Below are 23,763 nucleotides of genomic sequence, written 5' to 3'. Positions count from 1 at the left end.
GACTCGTCTTTCACATTTTTCAAATGATGTCATGAAAAGTCGAGTCACAGTGTAATAAACGCTTCACACTGGGCACTGAAATCTTCTACCCATTAAATCCGTCCTTTTTTAATGTGTTTAGTGTATTATATAAATCTTCACAAAATTTATTACCACATTTTGGAAATGTTTCACAACGCAACCCTAAATGTATGTATCGCAGTGTATCCGCAGTGCAGCCGGTTCAAGTTTTTTTTTCAAAATTATAATAATTGCTGGCATGATTTGCATAATTAACCGACGAATTTCTATTAAAAGTAATTGCTATTACATAAACAACTTCAAATATATGGGCGTCAACGCACGTAACACTTCGATATAACAGTCTCCCGGTGATATTTCACATAAAACGTATCGTTGAGATTCTTTGCTAAAAGCTTAATATGTACACGCCTTAATATTTGGGTGCTTAATAATCCCCAATTCGCTGTTTTTATCTGACAATAAAGTATATTTGTTGTAGGAACATTGGTGAAACAAATTTGACTTCTTTGTTGTTATTGGGGGTTATTATTAAAAATCTATTCAACGGCATTTAAGAAATAAACTATATTATGTTTCCGTAAGCTTTTTAAATTATCCAAACTTATCACATTTATCATTAGGAAATGGCCATGTGAAAAGCACGCTACTATTCGCACTGATATTCGTAGACAGATCACGTGTTCACCGATTACCCGATTGAGTCACAAATTACCTACAATTCCATTACGACGCCCAAGAACGCACTATGACGCTGTTACGAGTCAACTGCGATTAAATTCAGTCTTGGAAGTCCTGGCCAAATTTTAAACACGTTTAAAATCTGGCCACGATTTTTGTGAGCTCACGAGATGCAGGAATCACTTACGACCGGTCCACGACTAGTTACGAATGAGTAAGTACCCTCGCTGATTGAGCTACGAATGTCCCCTTCCTCAAAATATTGGAAATCGGGACGAATCGGGTCGCAGTGGAATACCCCTATAAGTCGAGGAAACGATATATAAAACGAGGAGTGAAAAACAAATAAAAGAGGATAGCTATGAAAAAAGAGCGGTGCATGAAATAAATACGTGGTGCATTAAACTGAAGAGGAGAAAAGAAGTTAGCCTTGTCGTTAGAACGACTTACTTAGTCGAGGGAACGAGAAAAAACGAGAAAAAAAGAGGAGTGAACAACAAACAATATTCTGTTTCAAATTGTTCGAACAATGCTATTTAAAGGTTTTTCCTCCAAATATTTTAATATTTTAATTATCTGTTCGATTAAAATATAAAAGTGGAAAAAGCAAAATGTTAATGTCGAGAAAACAAAATATAAAAGTCGAGAAAAGAAAATATTTCGCTTTTTGTAGTTTTGTACTTCTCTCTTTTTTCCATCTATTTCTCTCGACTTAGTAAGTCGTTCCATCGAGTTATTATGTCTCGGGAACGAGATAGACCAAAGAGGAAGAGGAGTGAATGTCTCTTCTATACCACCATAGTAACATGAATAAGTAGTTTTGTTAAAAGGAATGTCAATGGCTTAAACTAGCAAGTTTTTTTTTCTTGCACATTTTAACCGACCAAATTAAACAAAGTAGTTGTCAAATCATTTAGTATTAAGGTAATGTTAAAACAATCCACCTTACTACACACTGACGTCTTAAAACGTACTGGGAGATTGTCGAACATTCTATTTTTTTTAGAGGGAAACCCTTTTTAACACAAATGTAACTTTATCGGGTCAGTCAGTGCATTTGCTTTAAACATCTGCGTCAAAACTTGTTTATTTATAGATAGTCAATTATTAACCTCTACCTAAAGTGCATCGTACAGTTTGGATGATAGAGACATGACTACTTAAACCCAGTTTGACTTGTTAGCACATATACAATTCCTTACTACATAAACTGTGCTCTATTTAAGTGTTGTCGTAGTGAAACACATTTTCAATTATTTTGATTTATTAAAATGAGTTTGTGCGCATTTGATATGGATTATCGCGTGGTATGTTTTACTTCTACTTTAATTATCTCTATTTTGTTGTTGTTGTTTTTTTTATCAGATGTTTTGTTACTGCATTAAACATTATACAAATTTGATGATAATATGTTGAACATAATTAATAGTTTTTTTTGCTTTGAGCGGATATATTGAGACGTATTTAAATGGGATTTTAATATTATTTGAACAAAACCTTGTGAGGCGTAGGCGCCAAAATTAAAATCATCGACGCTATTTGGTATTTACCATTTCAATTCATTGACCCACGTTTTATTGGTGAAAGCTTGACTTTGTTATTATAAAGTATGTTGTCAAATTGTTCAGAATTGTGTCACTTTCCTCTTATAAAATAGTATATACATTATATCGATGTGGTGATAAAATTGATTTCAACCTCATTTAAGTATGTACATCAATAATAATTTGACAAATCAGTACTTTCAAATGTATGTAAATATAGGAAAGAAGCTTTTGTTCTAGGAAATACGATTCTAAATAATGCTGTTTAAAAATTCCATTACCGCTTCGATAGAATTTACGTATTATTACTATTGATGTGTTTATTCATATTTGTATGCTTAAATGACCATTTTATGCTATGTAGTGTGATGTAAATATGCTTAATTTCGTGACAGAAATAATATGTATATTTGAGTATGAAGATGATGTACTTGTGTATAAGTCTGAATAAACTGCCCGTCTGTCTGTCTGGCTGTCAAATAATTGTTAAGGGGAATACACGACAAGTTTGTACTATTTAGTAGGATGACATTTAAGTACATATGGAGTAAAACCTCTGAACATATAATGCCGTCTTATCACAATTTCAAATTAATCCGTTTATCAAAAGACAATACCGTTCTTAAATATAATAGTTTTCTTATTTTATTGCAGAAAGCTTCGTTGCTGATTGTACTTATGCATTGTACTTTGTTAACATTGGCGGACACAGATCTGGTTGGATTTCAAAAGGTCCGGCAACAGCTAGACTCTCTAGGGCGGATACAAAATGTTGTTATATCCGACAAGGGTGTATTTATTTGTCGATTCGGAATATGCTATTATAGCAGGTACATGAACTGTCTATGTCTCTAACAAAGATTTCAACGTATTTATTGACATTTTTTATTACTATTTGGGCGCTAAGAAATAAGAATTGATTAATTGTTTATTATATGTTTATCATTTAATGGACACGTATTGTTCCATTAATGGCCTAAGTATTTACAAAATTGTTTTATTTATGTTAAAATATTTGAGTGGCTATTTAAAAATGTGTGTGGCCTTTTTGATATTCAAATAACAAATTGCTAATTTTGGCAACACTAGCACTGTACTATGGTTGCACTTATCAGCAATGATCAATTACATTACTTCTTGTTTTATAAATAACCCAATCAAATTTATAATACTAATGTTACACTTAAAGATGCCTGACTATAAACATAGTTTTAAATGTTAAATTAACATGCCCGTAAATTGTTGCCTAGTTAAATTGTTATTGATTTTTTTAGAGGTAACATTTTAATTTGCTTTCATAGTTTTGAGGCCCTCAATCGAAGGTTTCCCGGCCTTTTCCCAACTGTGGAGGATTACCAAATACAGACGGGCCTACCATCGCTGTTGTCCAATACATGTTCGTACCTCAAAGCACAGAATACTACGTCGCTCGGGCCCACCATCGAGACAGAATGCTCTAAGTTAGCTATACCAGGGGATGGGGATGATTGTTGTCAGACGTAAGTTATTACGCAAACTGTTTTGTAAAAATAAACAAAATTACGCCCTTTAGGTAATCGTAGGCAATGCTGTTTAAATTGTATCTACTGTGACATATGTATGACCAAGATGAAACGCCTATCTGCCCCAGAATGTATATTTTCTGCATGCAAGGGTACTCATTTCCTATCGTCAAGTATCGAACAGATGTTGCTCTCGTTAAAAATAGCACGTGTTGACATTTTTTTCTTACCTCAAGGCGTTGAAGATAAGTTACACTTTTGATTAAAACTATACATTCAAATTTTTATACTTAATGCCACACATACATACAACTATGATATTGTTTGATTGGTATACAGGTGTAAGATACTACGCGCATTAACAAGTTTTAACTTCAATTGAATTGCCCTGTTCTAATGCGCACCCTCACTCCTGTTGCAATCGCTTTATATTTGTATTGTAATCCATTTATTTCTTGCGGTGTGGCCACATGTTGTTAATTTACAAACACATACAGTGGTTTAAAGGTGTTGGAATATGCTTGCATTTGCTTGTTTTCGGTTATTGAATATAGGCTAAGTGTTAGGTTTTCATACTTTCACTGCCCCACCCCTCCACACGTTGTTTCCATGACCGTTCAAAGACGGTGACTATAGCTGCAATCATTCGTTTATGCCAAATGTTTCGGATGTATTGTCTTGTATGGTTAAGGTTATCGGTTGCTTGTCTTAAATCAAAGATAAGCGAAAAAAAATTCTCTCATGATAATGTTTCTGGATTTTTTTTATTCCTTAGTAGTTTAGGATGCGTTATTCTAATTGTCCATTATCTATGCCCTGACATTCTCTTGTGGCTAATGTGCATACTGTTTATAATTGTTAATTGGGCACTATGTTGTGTTCTGAATTACATAGACCATTGGTCAAAGACGTTAATTTGCTGCATTCAAAGGGGGTATATTTGATGTTTGAATAACCTTTGAATGTGGACAAATGTTTGAATAACCTTTGAATGTGGGCAAATGTAAACAAAAGTTTTTCCTCTCGTTTCGCAAATTGATAATATACAATGCTTTTCGCTGGTCTGTAAATAAAGGCAGCAATGAGCACTCTTCTGGTAATATAGAATTCACGTCCATTAAAAGTGCAACGACGAGATAATAAAACGTGTTTATGTCCCTAGATATTCCTTGACATTCCACATTTAATTCATTTTTAATTGGAATTCTATGCCGTGGTAAATGTGTCGAATTTTACAGCCATTTATTTAAAAAAAATTGATTGAACACAACTTGCCCACATTTTGTTTGCAATCAGTACTACAATGTTGTATTGCTCGTGTCACTGGCGGTTCTCTGTGTTGATGCAATTGTACAGTAGATGCTCGTTTGCTTTCTTCCAGGTTCAAGTCCATCGTTCCATACACAAATTACAGCAGTTACCGCATTTTATATAATTTGCAAGGACAGCAGTGTTATACGCTACAGCTTTTCACGATTGGTACATGCGGGTAAGACATTAAATACGTTTTTTACCTAATTTGCATTTGCATTGCACATGAAATGAACTATTTCAATGTGGTCATTTAGTTAAATGAATATTCTGAATATATAAACTACTCTGTGTTCAGTATTTGAAGGAAAATATTCAGTGTGGATTTCGTTCGTATAATTATAGTGTGCCTACTGCCGTCATACAATAACTACAATTTAACGTGAATGGCCCCATTTATAATACGATTCCTGCCTTTCGATTTAAGATGTAAGCGCACCATATTTGCAATTGTTATGACAAAGTGTTTCAGAAGTGTACACAATTAGTTTTGTTACAAAACGTCACCAAGTATAACTTTTAAAGATTTTATTATACATTTTACACCATCCTTTCTATTTAACAATACGTCTTTAATTGGCCTTTATTTTAGAATCTATACTAATTATGTTTTAGTTAACACAGTTCTTTAATACAATTTCTCAATACATGTATATGAGTTTAATGCATAGAACATATATGGAAATACATGAATATAATATTTGTACTTACAAAACGTTTGGTAACAATCGAATCCTCACAAATAGGATTTCCAAACCCTTAGCCTTCTGAAAACAAATAAATGTACATTTATTTAAATCAAATTTTAAAATGAGGCATTTTTTTACGATCCTGTTTAGTACACTAAAACGGGTCTCCTAATTATGATATGCGATCGGACGATTGGAAATAAATCTTAATTTAAAATAAAAACAACAACATAGAATAGACTTTATATAAATGTTTGTATATTTCATTTTCAGGGATTATCCAGCATCCAATGAGTGCGCGAACTGTTTGCAGGACACCCACCTAATGGCGTTGTATGCCTACAACTACGTGACAATGAGCGTGGGCTTTAACAATTTTCAAATACAATCTTATTGTTCTTGCAAGGCATTGAGTTAAAAACAGAAGCAGCGGTTTGTGTCTCCCGGCTTTATGTTAGATTTCCAGTTCTGACTTGCCATCTAATTTAGTTGCTAAATACATTTAGTATGTTTATGTAAATGTATTTGTACAAAGAGTATGTTAAAAACAAAGACATCTATGAAGTAGTCTGGTTGAAGTCCAATTAAAGTTTAACATTATAAGATTTAGAATACAGATTTGAATTAAATTTTAAGTACTTTTTATTATTGATATTAAGTCTTTATGTATCCTTTGTGATAAGAAAGAATTGTATTTGTATGGACATCTTTTAAATCGAAAATACTTTTCACTCCATATGCTTATAAGCACATGCTTGGTTTATACGCTTGTTTGGCAACGTTTAATAGCCCGACGTTTTCAATAAAAGTTCATAAGAAACATCGTAAACATGTTTCATCGTCATGGCAAGAAAACAGCTCTACCGACTATAGCCTTTGAAGAATGATATATGACAACATTTAACCAATTTATGTCAAGCGTCTAGACAAAAGGCCTTGGCAAACAGCGCATGATGCGGCATCTCATCAGTGTCTGCGCTGATTGCTTTAAAAAAATCTTTAAGACATATTCTAAGTATAGATATTGATATACTAGACATCCCTTATTTTGGAAATAAATTGATCCAATTAAGAAGGATGGGAGAGTCCACTAAGCATAAGTGCGTTAAAGATGAACGAGGATACATTGTTCATCCACACATGAAACGGATTTACCATAAAATAGAGCAAACAAAGAAGCTCAATAAACTCTATCGTGAGAGAAATTCGCGTTTGAATTTATTACTTTTATAACCCAACACTGACAATTAACATAAAATGATTTAGACGGGCATGACCACATCATAAGGTCAGGGCAAAAGATTTCGGGTCAAAAAGGTTTGAGAGCTAAGCGAAAATTTAACTCATCACAAACAGAACGCTTGTCTTAAATGATCTCAATCAAGTGAAGCCATGATGACATATAATTAAAACATACTTGCTAAAATCAAGCAAGGGACCCAACAAATGCATGCATGAACATTATTTTAGTGTACTTAGTGTCGTTAGTCGTTACCATCAAGTTTTAACGGTATTCACATTGTAAATATTTTTATCCCGTCGGTAACGTGAGACACAACCACGAAGAGTGTAACAAACATATTTATCAGATTAATGCTTTTAGATGCATGGTCAATTTAAAAAAGATATGTAAATGATATATAGAGGATATTTGTTGTTTTCGGTAGCATATCGAATTTAATTCACGAGTGATCATAGAAATTTATATTTTCACGAGTGGCGTAGCCACGAGTGAAAATATTTTTTTCTATGATCACGAGTGAATTAAATTCGATATGCTACCGAAACCAACAAATTTTCTTTTTATTTTATGCTTATTTTTGTAGTTTTGTTAATTTTCCGAATTTGCCTCATTAAGTTTCCCCGTGGGGTGCCTCAATTTTTAGAACGCACAAAGAACTTACTACACAAGAAAATAGTTCACATCTGTAAAAAGTGTATTACTATTAAAATCAATGTTTTATTCAACATATATCTTTTTCATACTTTATACATTCAATATTATTACAAACAATAGTTTAATTTAAATTATTATGAAATTAATAGTGTTGCATATACTGGCGTAGTAATTTGTGTATTCAACTGATCTCAAAGTTACGAAAGTGCTCGCCATGTTGAACAACACTTTTACGACTTGCTGGATTAATAACACATAACTGGATTAAACTAGGAACGCAAACATATTTCAACAGTGTTTTTGTGCTAAATGGTTTCGATATCAATCACTGTCACTCTCTGCAATAAGACGGATTCGCTTGTAGTGTCGCTGTACAGGGGAATCTGCGGTTACCGCCGGTGTACGGGATGGAGATTGCCTCTGGTGATTGACTACGTTCTGTGTCTGGGAAAGGCCCATGTAAGATTCAGAGTTGTGAAAATTAAATGTTACATTGCCCTGGAAATGTGAGTTGACAAAAAATCCTCGGGCCATCGGAAAATCACTTGATGCAGGTGTGGCTGACGCAGTGGCAGTGGCTGTGCGGTTGTGCTTTTCAACTGACTGGTTTGAATGAGAAAGTATTTTTGAAATATTTTTTGACTGTTCCTTGTTCAAACTGCTGTAATTATTTAAGCTGTAAATATTTCTGTGCCCTGAAATCTGTATTATTTGATGAGCAGGAACATTCTCGTCATTCAGCTTCTGAATCAAGTGCTTTCTTGCACTGAAAAAAGTTTATTTCTATGGTAAAAATAAAATCGATATTCAACGGTACACATGACATATTACATAAGATATAAGTTGTAATTGTTTTGTGTGCTCTTGAAACACTTCAATAAATACATGGTGGTCTGTCAAGTACTGGATGTAATGGAACCGGAAAGTAGAGGAATAGTACTAGTCGAGTACAGGAGATTTTATGAATTAAAATTTTGAGTGTTGTAGCATGTAAATTGGACAAACAACACCTACTTAATAAATGGGAGGTAAGTGATTTTTATTATATATTTTAGTCTTGTTATGAAAGTAGTGTATATAATATGGGGTTTTGACCTGTATGGGGTGATTCTTGGCTCTTGAATACCAGCATCTGTTTTCATCTCGGTCATTATGCTGTATAGCTTGTTTATTCCCATGGCAGACTTCCTGAACCAGCATTGCTGTGTCTTGTTGCCAGGAGTTAAGAAGAAGGGGCTGTCTTCTGTCATCATGTCAACAGGGCGTTTGTCGGCATATAGCTTGTAGAGATGCACCGGATCTCTGTCAGGTTGTTCGGGAACTGCATATGCCCGTGGCTTGACTTTCCTATGAATAGTTAAAATGTGTGTTGCATTAAATGTTTTGTTTAAATTAAATACTATTCCAACAAAAGTGAAGTCTACTGTATATTAATAATACAAATAAGAATTATATTGTAAAAAAAGGTCTATAAATTCACTTGTGATAATAGAAAATATATATTTTCAATTGTGGCTTCGCCACTCGTAAAAATAATAATTTCTATGATCACTCGTGAAATAAAATCAATATTCTACCTTAACCAACACATATCCTCCATGTTTGTATTATTTTTACTAAAGAAAAATTCCATTTAAATATTTTATAAACAGTACCAGTTTTTATATAAATAAAAAATTATCAATTCAGATTTGTGTACAAATATATTAAAGTAGGAAAATCACCTTATATCCCTAGGATTTTCACCAGTACGGGTTTTTGTCTGACGCTCAGTGTCGAAGGTGATGAATTCTTCACCAGTTTCAAAATCGATTCCAAGGCTGACATCACCCCAGCATAGGGTGTGAATTTCCTTGCCGGTTCTCATCCCAAAATGGGTTGTACATATAAGCCACAGTGAGTGTAATAGAGCTCTTGGGCTTGATTCTCCCAGAGTTTTAGCTGCGTACATAGCTTCAATATGTTCATTTGTTAATGCCTGGGCTTGATGCGGTTTATTTCCATAACCTTCTTTTTTCAGAGCTTTTTGTTTACTTTTTAATACTTCCCTCACTTTGGCAAATTCAGGGTCATTTATCAAAGAGTGCTTGTAGTTCATGTGCCTTAAATGCCTGTCGATTGAGCTTAAAAATGCCCTCAAAGATGTGGGTTCATACTCTGATCCATCTTTTTTAGTCACACCCAACAAAAACTCGCAGACCAGAGGGTTCAATTCATGAGGAGGTATATTTTCAATATTTCTTGCCTCATTTTTGTGACTTTTTAGGAAAGTTTTGAAAAGTCTGATGTCATTGTCGGTTTTCTTTTTTGTATTTAAATTTTCGTTTTCAAGCAGAAAGCTATCCACACTTACAGATCTGAAATTCCTTGTTGGTGTTGATGTTGGGTTTTGTTCTTTTTCTTCCTGTGTTGATGCTGTTACCAGTGGATGTGGGGCTGATGTTGCTGCTCCTGCTGTTGGTGCTGCTGATGTTATTTCTTGTGATTTTGAAGCGCTGTCATCATCTTGTTCATTCATTTCATTAAAAAAGTCATCAAAGTCAAAGATATTTGAGAAAAGAAGATTTATTTCATTGTTTTCCAATTCATCCATTGTTGTTAAAGAGTTAAGCAGCAGACGAAATAATTATGTTTAAGGGAGGTAAATGTGTGTTTCAGGTTCAAGTAGACTAGTCTCCCTTGAATAAAAATTGCAATTGAGGCTCACCATGGGGTTATTGGGGAAGTAGTTCCAGTATCTAACTGAAACAGTGAAAAATAACGATATTTTTCACTGTTATGTTTCACTGTTTGAAACAGTGAAATACCACTTTTATTTCACTGATATTTCTCTATAAACCACCGGAAAGCATAAAATAAAAATCAGTATTTGTCATATCATTGATCTCTGAGATTACATGTGTATCACATGCAAATTTTGAAAACAAACAGCGAAATGAATGATTTATTTTATAAAATAATATGATTATTTCAGTTCGAATACAAATTAGCAAACAACAGTCAAGAAAAGAAGGAATTCAGATTTGCAATATAATCGTCTCCATTGTACTTTGTTATATCCCCATTTATCCTTCTCAATTATTTTGATGGAAAACATACGCCGTGATTCGTATTTTCCCCATGGGCTTTACACGGCTTACTAAGACATCAATTCATTTGGGTAAAACTGTTACAACGGGCAGTAACAGCCGTTTTTATCTGTTTAGTTACAACACATACAACGCTGAAATGTTGAACATATACGATAATATGGATGCTTCTGTAGGAAAGTTCTGTAGTTTTAAGAATTGCATGTCATACATGCATAGTGTAACTTTAAAGGCAAACGCACGTTATGTGTAAGGTCGGTGTTTGTCTACACAACAGAATAGCGAAACTTCGCGTAACAACCAGCAAGCTTATACAAGTGATGAAAATTATGAGTGATAAACAAGTCATTACAATATGCAGCAATATTTAACCATTAATTACATTATATCCCGTAATTGATCGTATATATGTACATGAATATTAAAACGTTCACGTGAAGACCTGTTTAAATTTTCAATTTTATGAAAGTGCGACTAATTCGCTGTTTACATATTGATGTTACATGCATGGCTTGAGTCGGACGATATAATATGTTCGTTTGTTTTTGCAATAAAGGAAGTTCTCTTTAGTAATCTATTGCGCCTATATTATTTAGATTATTTGCATCATGACAATCGCATTCAGACACGTTCATTCATAGCATACGAACAGAATGTGATACAATACAATGAAAACATTTTCGCGCGAAAAAAGATTGTACGAGATATACCGTCAATTTTGGGTAGGAATTAATTTTAATCAAAATGTCTGCTTACTTGTTCGTCAATGTTTGAAATAATGCCGGGTCTTTACAAATTGCGTTCAATTAAAATTAGCATTTGTTCGACCACAATTAAAAAATATTAGAAATACCTTGTATAAATAAAGATGCTGGTTTAAGTTTTAATCGGTAAAATAAAAGGACACGCCGACTTGGTCCATTCTATTTTTTCTAGATAATCACATATAGAAAAGTCCATCTTCATAAGACATAATAATACGCTGTAAAGTCTACGACAAAAGTAGACAAAGAAAGCTGTAATGAATTCCAGTTGCCAATTAATCTAAAAATCTTAATCTTAAAGATGTTCATACACACGGGGTGTGCTCTGTGAAAAGGGGGTTTATGCGTGTACTAATTAGGGACGACCTTTTCCGCTTATGATGTCGTTGTTTTAAAGACAGTCTCTTCTATGCAACAATACAGTTTATGCGGAAAGTGTAGTCCCTGATTAGCCTTTGCGGACTGTACATACTAATCTGGGATGACTCTTTACGCACATGCATTAAGCCCCCTTTTCGCAGAGCGTGGTTCAAATGTAAGTAGTGTGCATATAAGTATAGATCTTGTTTATTTACTCTTTCACTTGCGTACAAACTGATGGACGAACGACCTATTTTGAAAACCATAGCTGTATGTCGCTCGCATGAGATATAGAGAATACTAGGTTAGCGTTGAATAGAGAGAAGTTTATGTTGCGAGGCTTAGAACACCGGGAGCGCGAGCCTTGACGAGCGCTTTCGGTTTTTGAGCCGAGCATTATAAACTTCTCTCTAGCTAACGCTTGTCCTAGTATTCTTTTTATCCCATTGATATTTTTCAACGTGAAATGCAACATTAATATATATAATAACCTTAACAATAATTTTAATTCATTCTTAAAAGCGCTTGAAATCTAACGAATGTAACCATGCGTAGTGATATAGAATGTATTTGTTCTGGTACGCAAAATAGTCTTAAAAAATTTCACACAAAAAACAGTTAAACGAGAAAAGATAGCACCATATGCCTCGATTAAATTTTACGCAGCAAGCAAATTGTAGCACAGAACGACCGCGAAAAGAGGATTTTACTTTAACATAATTCATTTTATTTTCGAAAGAAAATGATCAGAATCAAATATGGCGGCGATTGCTCCTTACAAAATGATGTCGATGTCAACATACATTTACATGTAGATTTAACACACAGCGTCGTTCTAAACATAAATTACCACATTAAACTAAACTCGCCTAATTATTTCATGGACGCTGCAGATTTTGATGGCGTCTAGATCTAGCCATCACATCCTGTAGTCGATACCCAAACACAAGACAATCCGTAATAATTCTATTAAGCTTTGAAACACTTGTTGCAAACGGGTTAATCTTACTGAATATACTTTCTTTGATTAAATAACAAAGACAAAGTGTATTCATCAAAGAAAATACCCTTACATTTACTAACATCCAAAAGCAAAACAATTCGAATGGACTACTGATCCAAAATACACACCCCTCAGTATGTTCCACACACACAATTTCACATCCAAATAGGCACGCACATTCTAAAAAACAAAAACACGAATAAGCTAGATCTAAATGTAGATCAAAATCCTTCGTCTCGGCGGTTCCATCCGAGGTAAGTAGTTTATAGAATATGCACTTTTTCATAATTAATCCAGGAACCATTAACACGAATAAAAATGCTCGTCTTCAATGTTTTATTCCTAGACATCGCATACTAGTTTCGTGTACACTTAAAGATGAAATCACATATTTTTGGGAAATGACGCATGTTTATCATTTCATGACGCCATCAATCAGCTGATTCATTATACGGATGGCGTAAAATTATGTCTCTTGACTAGATCAAAAGGCTGAAGGTCGTATAATTTTAAAGTTAAAGTTTTATCGGCTCATCATTAAAATCATTCAGTGGTAGAATAACAAGTAGACCGTGCACGCGACAGGTATATTCAACAAGGTGGGATACAGGTTAGTTTATTTCATGGGGTGTTATACCATCAATGTCGGTATTCAAATGGGATAAAAATGTATATTTACAAAAAATAAGTAGTTACATATGATTGAATTTCATGTTGATATAAGTCAAACAACTGGCCAATAACGATGGGTGTAAATGCGTTATTGTCTATATTGGCCCATGCTGTCTCAGTACAGAATACAACATTAAGTCATAAGGACAAAAATGGTCATATAAAGTGCCTTAAAAAAATGACAATAGTTTGACCCCCGGTTAACAAAATGTTAACGACGCACGACTGATAAAGTTCAGCATGATTGATAATAAAGTCAAGCACAAGGGAATGTTTGTGAAAAAATGAACATTCTCAAAATGTATTGTAATTCAATTAAGCAAATCTTTATTCAATACACAACTATTATTTGCTATGAATTCATTGTTGAAAGTATGTTTCAGTATAAAATGCGCAAAATATTATTTATAATATTTTTTATAATTTTGATTGCATACATACAAAGCTAATAAACAACAATACAAACAACGCATAATGGGGAGCAGAAATCTATATCAGACGTTTACTATACAAATGGATCAGAGAGCAATATGTCCTTATGTACAGTTTACAATGACTTCCGTAATTTATCCGCTGTGTGAAGATGTGCACTTGATGACATACTCTTACAATAAGAGTTCCGCTTGCGTCAAATCAGAATGTGTCCTGTTTTTCAGCGGTCGAGATCATTACGCGCTACATCTCACATTTTTGCCCATTGTACGCGCGTCAACAACGTGTATATATACATATATATATTGATGTAGGTTACTAGTTTTGTCAGTATTGGCTGCGAATGTTTCAACTACTATGTTCAGGGTAAGTTAATTAGGGTTGGGTTAATTGTTGAGTTGTGATATTTAATGTATCTTATCGTTGCCAAATTGTGTGTTACTTTATACATGTGATGTGTTTATCTTGGATACATCGTGGTTCTCTAATCTCGAATATACAAACAAAATAACATGGGAATGTATATGTATTTGATTTTAATGACCTTGATAAAACGTATTTTGTGATGACTGTTAAGCCGACGGTGAGAATAGTTAGGATAAAACTTCTTTTCAGGCTGATAATGATGATTATTAAAATGATTCTGATGAAGATGAAGATATTGATGTAGAAGAAGAAGATTATGGTGATAATGATGATGATGATGATGATGATGATGATGATGATGATGATGATGATGATGATGATGATGATTATGATAATTTTTATTTGTATAATAATAATAATAATATAATAATACTAATAATAATAATAATAATAATAATAATAATAATAATAATAATAATAATGATAATAATAATAATAATAATAATAATAATAATAATAATAATAATAAAATAATAATTATTATTATTAATATTAATATTATTATTATGCTGCGGCTAATGATGATGATTATGATGATGATTTCGACGACGATGATAATAGTAATGATGCTGATGATTTATTATTATTATTATTATACATTACTCTTTTGTTATTATTTTCATTAAGAAAGAAGTGCAACACGTACAGACCGTCTGCGCGTGGTCAATATTACTAGCGCTTAGTACAGGAAGCGCACACTCAGAACGGATCCGATTTGTTAGGCAGTATCGTGATCATCAACGACAAGTGTCCGTTTCCGAAAAGGGATTCAACATATGCGACGGAGCGCGTTGCCAAAATATCAGGTAAGATTAAGTCTCTACTGAAAAGTAGACTCTGTAATGACAAACCATTGCCCTCATGATGTAACTCCGCACAATGTGCCGATGTTATTTTTATGACAACGTTAATTACTTTTAATTCATCCATTTATAATAAGGATAATTGTATTAACTGACTGTTTTTCGTTCATGTATTTATTAGTATTGACTCTCTCCGCGGCCGTTTCCCTGGATTATTTCCGAAGCTCGACGAATATGCAAGTACACTTGGCCTACCTATCCTCTATGGCGACTTCCAGAATATGTACAACACTTTAAACTTCAAGTGTCCGGCCGACGGTGACGACTGCTGTCCGACGTAATTTTATTTAGTTTCGTTTAATGTATGCATATCAACAGCGCCTCATTTGGTTCGCGTTGTTAAAAAAGGAATGGCTTGTTATGGGAGCTTATAAACGCGCTTGTAATATCATACCATATTTTTGTGTACGAGTTCAGGAATTATGTTAGTAAGTGAGCCTTTGGCGAGCTCACTAACGAATTTCCTGGACGAGTTTAATAAAATATGGTATGGTATGACAACGAGTGTCAGATCTTTTTTATCACATGCTTTTAAATGAGCAAATTAAATAAATATTAACGCAAACATAATGATAAATCTCGCAAATTGTTTACATTTCATGGCGTCATTTGGAATGCCTCGGCTTTTACAAATCAAATTAACAAAATGCGATTGGTCAATAAACGAAAACTAAGCCAATGAAAACGCTTAGAAATGTTGTATTACACATGTGTAATAAAAGAAAATATGTAATGGTTGTATTACATTGGAATCAGGGTATAGCATATGATAAATATTTTTATTGAAACTACATAGTATCGGATTTTTACAAGCATATATACAATAAAACGATGAAAATGCAGTATGCTATAACGTTCGTTTACATCACTTAGGCGAATGTCCTTTTTGTTAAACATGTATATATATATATATATATATATATATATATATATATATATATATATATATATATATATATATATATATATATATAATGCCCAACAAAACAAATAAGTAAACAACCTTAGAGAAAAAAACGTATCGACAACATATATTTTTTTATTCCATTACACAAATTATTATCCATTGTATTTTCAGTTATAAGTGTATTGTTCCAAATGACTTTAGAAAGACCATCCACACAGAAGGAGAGAAGTGCTTCATTATGCAGGCATTTACAATTGGGACTTGCGGGTAAGTACAATTGCTTTAACTCTGTTTGAACGGAAATTGTACAATCTAGATGCTTCTGCAATTTTATTTCGCAATTGTTCGCGAAGAAAAAGGTGATATAAGCTTTGCGCGTGGAGATTTGATAATGAATAAAAGACAAATAACGAAACACCTGCATTAAATAGTATGATACAATATCAATAGTTACTTTAAGAACAAATACTTGTGGAACTAAACAAATTTAATACGTCTAGGAAAGGATATGACAAGTCCAATTAAAATGTATGCAATGACCCTAAAAACATAAAAGAAAAATGTCGTCGGAAAACAGAATTCCTACTGAATTGCAAATTGAAGTATTTGATAGCTAATTATTCTCAAGAAAAATGCATGCACTAAATAAAAGACGTTGTATTAAAAAATATATTGACACTGAGTGCTTTCAAAACAAATGACAATTGCCCCTGAGTGTTGTTTCGACCACAATATGGGTTAAAAACAGTCAAGCTTTATTTATTTATGATACAATGCAAATCTAGGATAACTGACCTGAATGTATATATGCGTTTTAATACACTATGTTTTCTACCTATACTACTTTGCACAAGAAAATGAGTTTTAAATGAAGAGTTATGGTTCTTTTATAACGTACTTTCTCTCAAAGATGTCTATCATTATATGATTTTTTTAAAGACCGTGATTCATTTTGAGTTATTATCTGCAGAATAATAATGAATAATGAAATGTGTTTTTCACAAGAACACAATCACAAGGACAACTGCCCCATGCCCAATGGACATAAAGTTATTATTTATGCAACATGCTATTAAAGGCTATGAATTTCGGAAGATCTTTTACACTTTATGTCTTTCATCGTTATGGAATAATAGTGGGTACAAGAAAATTGGCATAGGGCGATAACTCTGAAAATATTGAAGACAAATGGAAAGTAGCGTTACTGTACTCTATAGGTATAATACGTTAACTCTGTACTTAAACACACATTATTTTATCAGTACATTAAGTTTCATTTAAATCCAATGCATACTTTTAGTGAGAAGCTTTGCACAATACATTTGCAGTACAGTGTTATGTTCGGCAAATGGCAATAGGTAAAAAATAAAACACTTTCTTTTAATGTCGACTATCACATTATTAAGTTAATTTAAATTGCTTTAACACTCATTAATTATTGATGGGCACTTGAACAGCAAACAGATTATCAAAATAGCTCGTCAAATAGTGACACTATAGTTATGGTGCTTGTACTGCTCATTTCATATTAAATATGATAATATTTGCTTTACTCTATAAAATGACTTACAAAAATTACCTATATACTATCATTCCTAAAATACTAATTGGAGTTTCTATCAATATTGTCTGTCGATGTTCAAGGTTTAACTGAATCAACTGCACTCATAAGGAAATTGTGCTATGCTGAACACAATTTTGTAAGAGGCGAAACCATGTAAATCCATAAGATACAGTTTTTGTACTCTGCATAGTCTATTCATGTCCTCTATTATTGTATTAAGTTTAATTTTACTCCCTTCAATACTATGTCACTTATGCTCCACACAAAAGATGTGCGGACTGACGATGTTATTACTATGGAATGCATATAGGCATATTAGTAAAACATAATTTTAATGAACAACCCAAACAGGTTTCCGAACTTAAGACTCAAGAGTCATACGTAGAAATAACCGACTGCAAAGATTTTTCCACCAAACTTTGTGTAAACGTGATAGTATTGACATAAAAATGCTTCAACGATCACAGCCATGACATAAAATAACCCGATGTTGTGCCCTGTTTCCAATAACATGTGTACTTTTTAAACCATGATTTGGTACTGAATACACATCATAATTTCATATTATTTCTAAGACATTGTCATTTTTTAAAGGTCCTTTTAATTGTCTGCCATTTATAAGAGGCCAATTAAACTGAAAAAAATGTACCGAAACGTTGGACACATAAAGAACATTTCATCTCATTTGTATATTTATTTTCAGGATCTCTGCAAACGATGGTAGCTGCAAGTTCTGCGTTCAAGACGACCATGTGTTGTTTTTGCTGGCGTTTGACTTCAAAACATGGACTATATCATTTAAAAGCTTCAAAATTGAGTCTTACTGCTCATGCAAAGCGCTTTAATAGATGTGCAGATTTATTTCAGTCTGTAAATTCCCAAACTATGCCTGTCAACCGGGCAGGCTGATGGAAAAGCCTGTCTGGACAAAAAATCACATGACCGAACAGCGTGAGTTTATAACTACAGAACTAAGTAAAGTTTAACTCATATTTATTGCAAGGTGCAGCCTGTTTGTAAGTAAGTAAAATAAAACACTTGCGTGTTTTAGTGATTACAGTGTTTGATGGACAACAGCTTTAAATTCTAGTCAGACTCAAAACAAAATAACATAAGATAATTGGTGTTGCCTTCTTTATCCTGAAAGTCAAGACCATCATAAGAATCACAACCAGAGTCTTCATGTGTTGTTTTCTGTTTCAACCTTTAGTTAGTGTTCTTAATGACAATAAAGGCTCGAAATTCACGAAATAGTGGGGTGTTTTCGTTCTTTTGACAAGTATGAGACTTTTTGGTATTTAGTCATTATGGTTTTGGGCCTGTCACAAGGACCGGCGATAAAGAATTTTGCCGGACAAGACTGGCGGTCCGGCCTTTTCAGGAAGCCTTTTTTAAATTTTATTTATATATACTCATTATGCTTATTTTCTTGCTTGCCTGCTTGCGTGAGTGAGTTGGTTAGTGAGTGTGTTACAGTGTAAATGTTAGTTGTTTACTGTTGTAGAAACTGTACTATGGTATTGTGTGTTTTCGTTTATAGAAAAAAATGCTTTTATTCTTTTCGATAAGATCATATATGATGTATATTTGTGAAAATTACAAGTAAGTATATGTAGTGAGGCTTTGAAAACCTATTCCACAAGTCTAAGTGTCTCTTTAATACGTCAAATGTAAGATGCCATGAGTAAAATATCACAACATTAACATGTTTTATCTTAAAACGACACAGTCTAAGAAATAAAAGTATATTAACGCATATACTTTGCCATGTTCCTCTCGCAATACGGTCACTATACGTGAATGACTGGCATACACATTTTAAGAAAATAAAATTGTTTACTCCCAAACTGTAATATATGCAGCGAAATATTTCCCAGAAGAGCAAAAACATGTGATGTATAATTAATTGTGGTCCAACAGAGCTTCGTCCTTATTTATATAAAGAAACGTATGATATAATTTGTGTGTGCATTGAGGCTTTATGTCAAATTTACTATTAAGCATCAAAGGAAGGCGTGTACAAATGTTACGAATCAAAATAAAGTCAAAAATAGCTGTGCTATCATTTACCAAGTAAGAAATAATTATTTCATGCTACATTCCATTTAAATGTGCTGCGGACAGGAGTCCCAAACAAGGCGTGTTTAGCCGTTGGTTCATACTCTTTAAAACACCGAGTACAATACCATTAACCAGAATCCATCATTACTTTTAAATAACGAAAGTCATATGATTCCATCATGATGCCATTTACATAAATGCACTATAATAGTCATTCAGATGAACATAATTCATGATAAGTTCGTCAATTAAAATATATAAAACAATGGTCATATCCATAAGCATTGATAATGATTCCATCTGCGTAAATGAACAAGAAAATAGATCCTCAAATACGAATCATCTTCGTACATCATTAAGAAAACATGTTTAATGATTAGAATCCTTACAAAACAGTTTCTCCAATTATTGTCACTGAAAGCAATATCTTTGTTTTAGGGCTAGGGATCATGAAATTATCGTGGCCGTGATATTTCTTATATATAGAAATATATTTTAGAAATACATAATTCTCTATTGGTCAGAGATTCATTCTAAGGACAACGAAAGATACTTTTTAAAGAACATTAAGAATTGTTGAATCAGTAAGATTTCTTTGTATGAAAAAGTAATCAGACCAATAGGAAGTGAGTTGAATTCCTATCACGTGTTTTCCAAAGTATGTATGCATATTGTTTCGCCAAACATCTCACTTCGTAATATTTTATATATTACATAGTTATTTTTTTCGGGCAAAAGCGGCGTACATTGACCTTTATCTGTATCACTTTTCGTAAATACATATAGCCATAGCTATCAGACTCAATTTTTTGCTGCCCGTGTCATATTTTTTTCGCGAATAATTCAAAGACCACTTGAGCTACATAGACACTTCGACAAATGCTATATGACACGTATTTGCATACATCGGAATTAGTACGCTAGGAGAGTCATTGTTTTTTAGCGCATCGTTCTCTATCTTCTTGCATTATAGGATTTCATCGTCAACATACAACCTTTTGCTTTTATTTGATTTGCTTCCTTTTTTTCTGTTTCCCGGCATTAGGGGAACAAGTCATACTCCCAGGCTGCTTTACCGCTAATTGCGATTACTTTTTCCAAACACAATTTTGGTAAATATAACCCGCCTAAAATGTATAGCATGAATACAGATTTATTTTTAATTTATTTGCTTCAATATATTCGATTTTTTTTAATTAATAACCTCATAAACAAATTAACGCTTGTTTAAAACAATGATCTGAAAAACAATGCACATTTCCTACAGTCGTATTTTCAACCAATCAAATAGCGGTACTGTATTCGCTGCCAGACAGCTTGTTGCTACCGGTTCACACCCCATCCGTTAAATCGAAAGTGAAAAGTGTTGCTAACGAAAGTATTAATCAAATAAATAAAAAGTACCGCTGTAGTCTATCAAAGCACAGATCTGAAAATCACCTTGCCTAGTTATCTGTTATATGACGATTGTATCACCAAGAATTATATTTAACCCTTTTCTTGAATATTTATAACAAATGTATCGCGAGTATTTTCTTTATTATTGATATTACAGACTTGAATACAATAATATATAGTGTTGCGTGTGAGTTTGCATCCACAACATTATGTTTCTTTTCGTTTACATTGTGTTGTTTTGTTTGGTATTCCTGTTTTAATATGATTATTGGTGTTATATTTATTATTATGTTTTAAATTGATTATGCTAATGGTTGATCTCATAAGAATAATTGTGTTCATTATTGCTCATCTGTGATAAATGTTGATCTCAACCGATTAAAGTGATATTAAGGGCATCTAACAGTATATGCTATATTTATATATGTCTATCTAAACCCTTGTTTATTTGTGTGTTCTCACTTCATATACACTTATTTTTGTTAATGCAGCATCAGATACTAATATAATATCCCAGAAATAGAAAACCAATGCATTTGAATATCAACCGCACTTTCGTTTTGACAACTGGCGACAGAAAAGATTCGATGTACGATGTGAGTCTAAGTGTAGTTTTCATGCCGATTAGTTCATACGACACAAAGACACAATATTGTTTTACGGATCATTTCGGCTTAGAGGACTGGGTGAGTATTGTAAAATATCGAATATAATATATCGTTTTTATATAACTGGTAGCAAGATGAGTTGTAGATAATTGGTCAGTTACCACATATTAATTAACTATTTTGACCTGTTAATTCTTTTCAGCTAAAGTCAACAGTAAAAATGCCCATATTATCACTTTAATTGTGATGTTTATTGATAATCTGTGATTATTTTGATCTCACCCAATCCGTTGAAATATACAAATCTGCGATTTGTGTTTATCTAATTCGAATCAATATGCTTAAAATATATTTTCGGGGATATATCTTTGTCTCATCGGAATCATTTTGCGAATTGTCGGCAAGTACATTTACATCTGTAATGGCAACAACAACGTGATGTATTGGAACCGGCTTAATCTTCTCTCCTCTTGGGGCATGCCATTGTTGTGGAACACATGTACAGCTAAGTAAGCTAGGAACTGCGGAAATGTTATGCAGTATAAATCCCTGTAGTGTTTATGGCAACCCTATGATGGTTCAACAGTGCCCAGTCAGTCTGAAATAATGTAAATATTCTAAATTGTGTAATTTACATAAAAAATAACGATTAATTAAGATGTTACCAATAGCAATTCTATCTGCTAGTTTATCATAATTTGGTAGGAATTTAACTGAAATATTGTCAGAAATATTAACATGCGTATCAGATGTTTCAGCATCAGCGGACGCCATTTTGGATGCAGCGTGTGAAGCGTAGCAACAATCACTAAGGACGGGTCAGTGAGCGGAACTATGCATTGAAGTCGGCATCTGTATTCTCGTGGTATCGCTCTTCCTGCGGTTTTGCAATTGCGCCATCCTTCGAGCAGTTTACATGTCAGAGTCTGTGACCCAAAGTCCATTGGCTCAAAGAAGCAGTTTACATATGATCATAAACAATGCTGTGGAAAGTTTTGGCTTTTATCCATCAAAAACACGTTTATTTACCAAAATTATCAATATTGCTAATTAACATTTCAATATTTTAACCTATTTTCAACTTGTTTACACTTCGTCTGCTCGCACATTGCAGATTTACTGTTATGTCACATATCACTATTTACAGATTGGGCCTTTAACCGCTAAATTAAATTCTGTTGTATTTTCGTACCAACATCTTCCAGACTGTTCAAAATCAAAAACAAAACAACAACAGGGCATTTACATACTTCTTCATCATTTATCAAATTTTAAGGGTTGTGTATGTTTTCCATTTTTAGAAGTTGCTCTGCATATTGCTGGGCATTACACAATCAATTCTGAAACTGTTGAGCAAAACAGACCGGTTTGGTTTCCATAAACCAACAAAGGAGGCTTTCATCAACTCTCAAAGTTTTGAAGGGATAAAGATACTAGCCATGGTGATCTTATTTATTGGTTTTGATGGTTTACTTTGATGTAACATACGTGAACTTGCATATATTTTTAAAGAGAGCTTATATGTGTCTGTCTTTAAACAAAATAAGCTATGGAATTTTAAATATCATGTGTTTAAACATTGTCAACGGGTTGTTAAATTAACGAATTGAGGAAAATCGTTCAACTGCAAATTTAGTCTGTTTGTCGACTCGCGACTGCAAATACTTGTAAAACTTGTAATAAACAACTTCCGACAAGTTTGTCAAAGCACTTAGTAACTAAACCACTGTTTTGTGCTCATTTGTAACACGACAGTGTACAGTAGCAACACGCTTGTTTAATTCATTCATTAATATGATTTCCTGTTTATTGTAACATACATAATTTGGCTGTTACGTAGTGTTCTATGATAAATGTACAATACGCTGGTACAATAGCAGCATTGTTTATTATTTAAAAGATAGTAAAATTTTACGATATTGTCTAAGTGGACACCATATCCTCTATAGCGGGATCATATGGTGCTTGTAT

General features: G+C 33.2%; 5 protein-coding genes across 7 annotated transcripts in view; 3 read left to right on the top strand and 2 right to left on the bottom strand.

Annotated features, from left to right (window-relative positions):
- The window catches only part of LOC127832060 (uncharacterized), a 194,152-nt gene that overhangs the window by 43,143 nt on the left and 127,246 nt on the right, over positions 1-23,763 (top strand). The window lies entirely within an intron of this gene.
- LOC127832059 (triosephosphate isomerase-like) overlaps positions 1-23,763 on the bottom strand; it is a 199,547-nt gene that overhangs the window by 58,736 nt on the left and 117,048 nt on the right. The window lies entirely within an intron of this gene.
- Positions 1,845-6,393, top strand: LOC127832062 (uncharacterized). The gene is made up of 5 exons (XM_052357217.1): positions 1,845-2,009; positions 2,901-3,076; positions 3,548-3,745; positions 5,130-5,237; positions 6,022-6,393. The coding sequence occupies exons 1-5, from the start codon at positions 1,974-1,976 to the stop codon at positions 6,164-6,166; spliced, it is 663 nt and encodes a 220-aa protein (XP_052213177.1). The 5' UTR covers positions 1,845-1,973; the 3' UTR covers positions 6,167-6,393.
- Positions 7,689-10,498, bottom strand: LOC127832057 (uncharacterized protein KIAA1958-like). Its single transcript, XM_052357206.1, has 2 exons — positions 9,370-10,498; positions 7,689-8,992 (listed from the first exon to the last, which is right to left on the bottom strand). Exons 1-2 carry the CDS (start codon positions 10,236-10,238, stop codon positions 8,656-8,658), a joined length of 1,206 nt encoding a protein of 401 aa, XP_052213166.1. The 5' UTR covers positions 10,239-10,498; the 3' UTR covers positions 7,689-8,655.
- On the top strand, positions 14,186-19,340 carry LOC127832063 (uncharacterized). 3 transcript variants are annotated; one of them, XR_008026659.1, is made up of 5 exons: positions 14,186-14,331; positions 15,023-15,197; positions 15,376-15,531; positions 16,333-16,428; positions 18,429-19,340. XR_008026659.1 is itself a non-coding variant. In XM_052357219.1 (5 exons), the coding sequence occupies exons 1-5, from the start codon at positions 14,323-14,325 to the stop codon at positions 18,568-18,570; spliced, it is 552 nt and encodes a 183-aa protein (XP_052213179.1). In that variant the 5' UTR covers positions 14,186-14,322; the 3' UTR covers positions 18,571-19,340. The 3 variants fall into 3 exon arrangements, 2 of the variants coding, with proteins under 2 accessions (XP_052213179.1, XP_052213178.1); XM_052357219.1 differs by having other exon boundaries at positions 15,019-15,197; positions 16,363-16,428; XM_052357218.1 differs by having other exon boundaries at positions 15,019-15,197.

The sequence above is a fragment of the Dreissena polymorpha genome, chromosome 5 (genome assembly GCF_020536995.1).
Source record: "Dreissena polymorpha isolate Duluth1 chromosome 5, UMN_Dpol_1.0, whole genome shotgun sequence".
Classification (NCBI taxonomy): domain Eukaryota; kingdom Metazoa; phylum Mollusca; class Bivalvia; order Myida; family Dreissenidae; genus Dreissena; species Dreissena polymorpha.
This window is presented reverse-complemented; position numbering and strand designations above follow the sequence as displayed.

Bases quoted from the DNA above. Each gene is read 5' to 3' on its own strand.
- LOC127832062 (XM_052357217.1), top strand. From the start codon at position 1,974: ATGAGTTTGTGCGCATTTGATATGGATTATCGCGTG. The intron at 2,010-2,900 runs GTATGTTTTACT...ATTTTATTGCAG, and splicing joins TTGATATGGATTATCGCGTG to AAAGCTTCGTTGCTGATTGT. The intron at 3,746-5,129 runs GTAAGTTATTAC...GCTTTCTTCCAG, and splicing joins GGGGATGATTGTTGTCAGAC to GTTCAAGTCCATCGTTCCAT.
- LOC127832063 (XM_052357218.1), top strand. The intron at 15,532-16,332 runs GTAATTTTATTT...TTGTATTTTCAG, and splicing joins GGTGACGACTGCTGTCCGAC to TTATAAGTGTATTGTTCCAA. The intron at 16,429-18,428 runs GTAAGTACAATT...ATTTATTTTCAG, and splicing joins TTTACAATTGGGACTTGCGG to GATCTCTGCAAACGATGGTA.
- LOC127832057 (XM_052357206.1), bottom strand. From the start codon at position 10,238: ATGGATGAATTGGAAAACAATGAAATAAATCTTCTTTTCTCAAATATC. The intron at 8,993-9,369 runs GTGATTTTCCTA...AACTATTCATAG, and splicing joins GAAAATCCTAGGGATATAAG to GAAAGTCAAGCCACGGGCAT.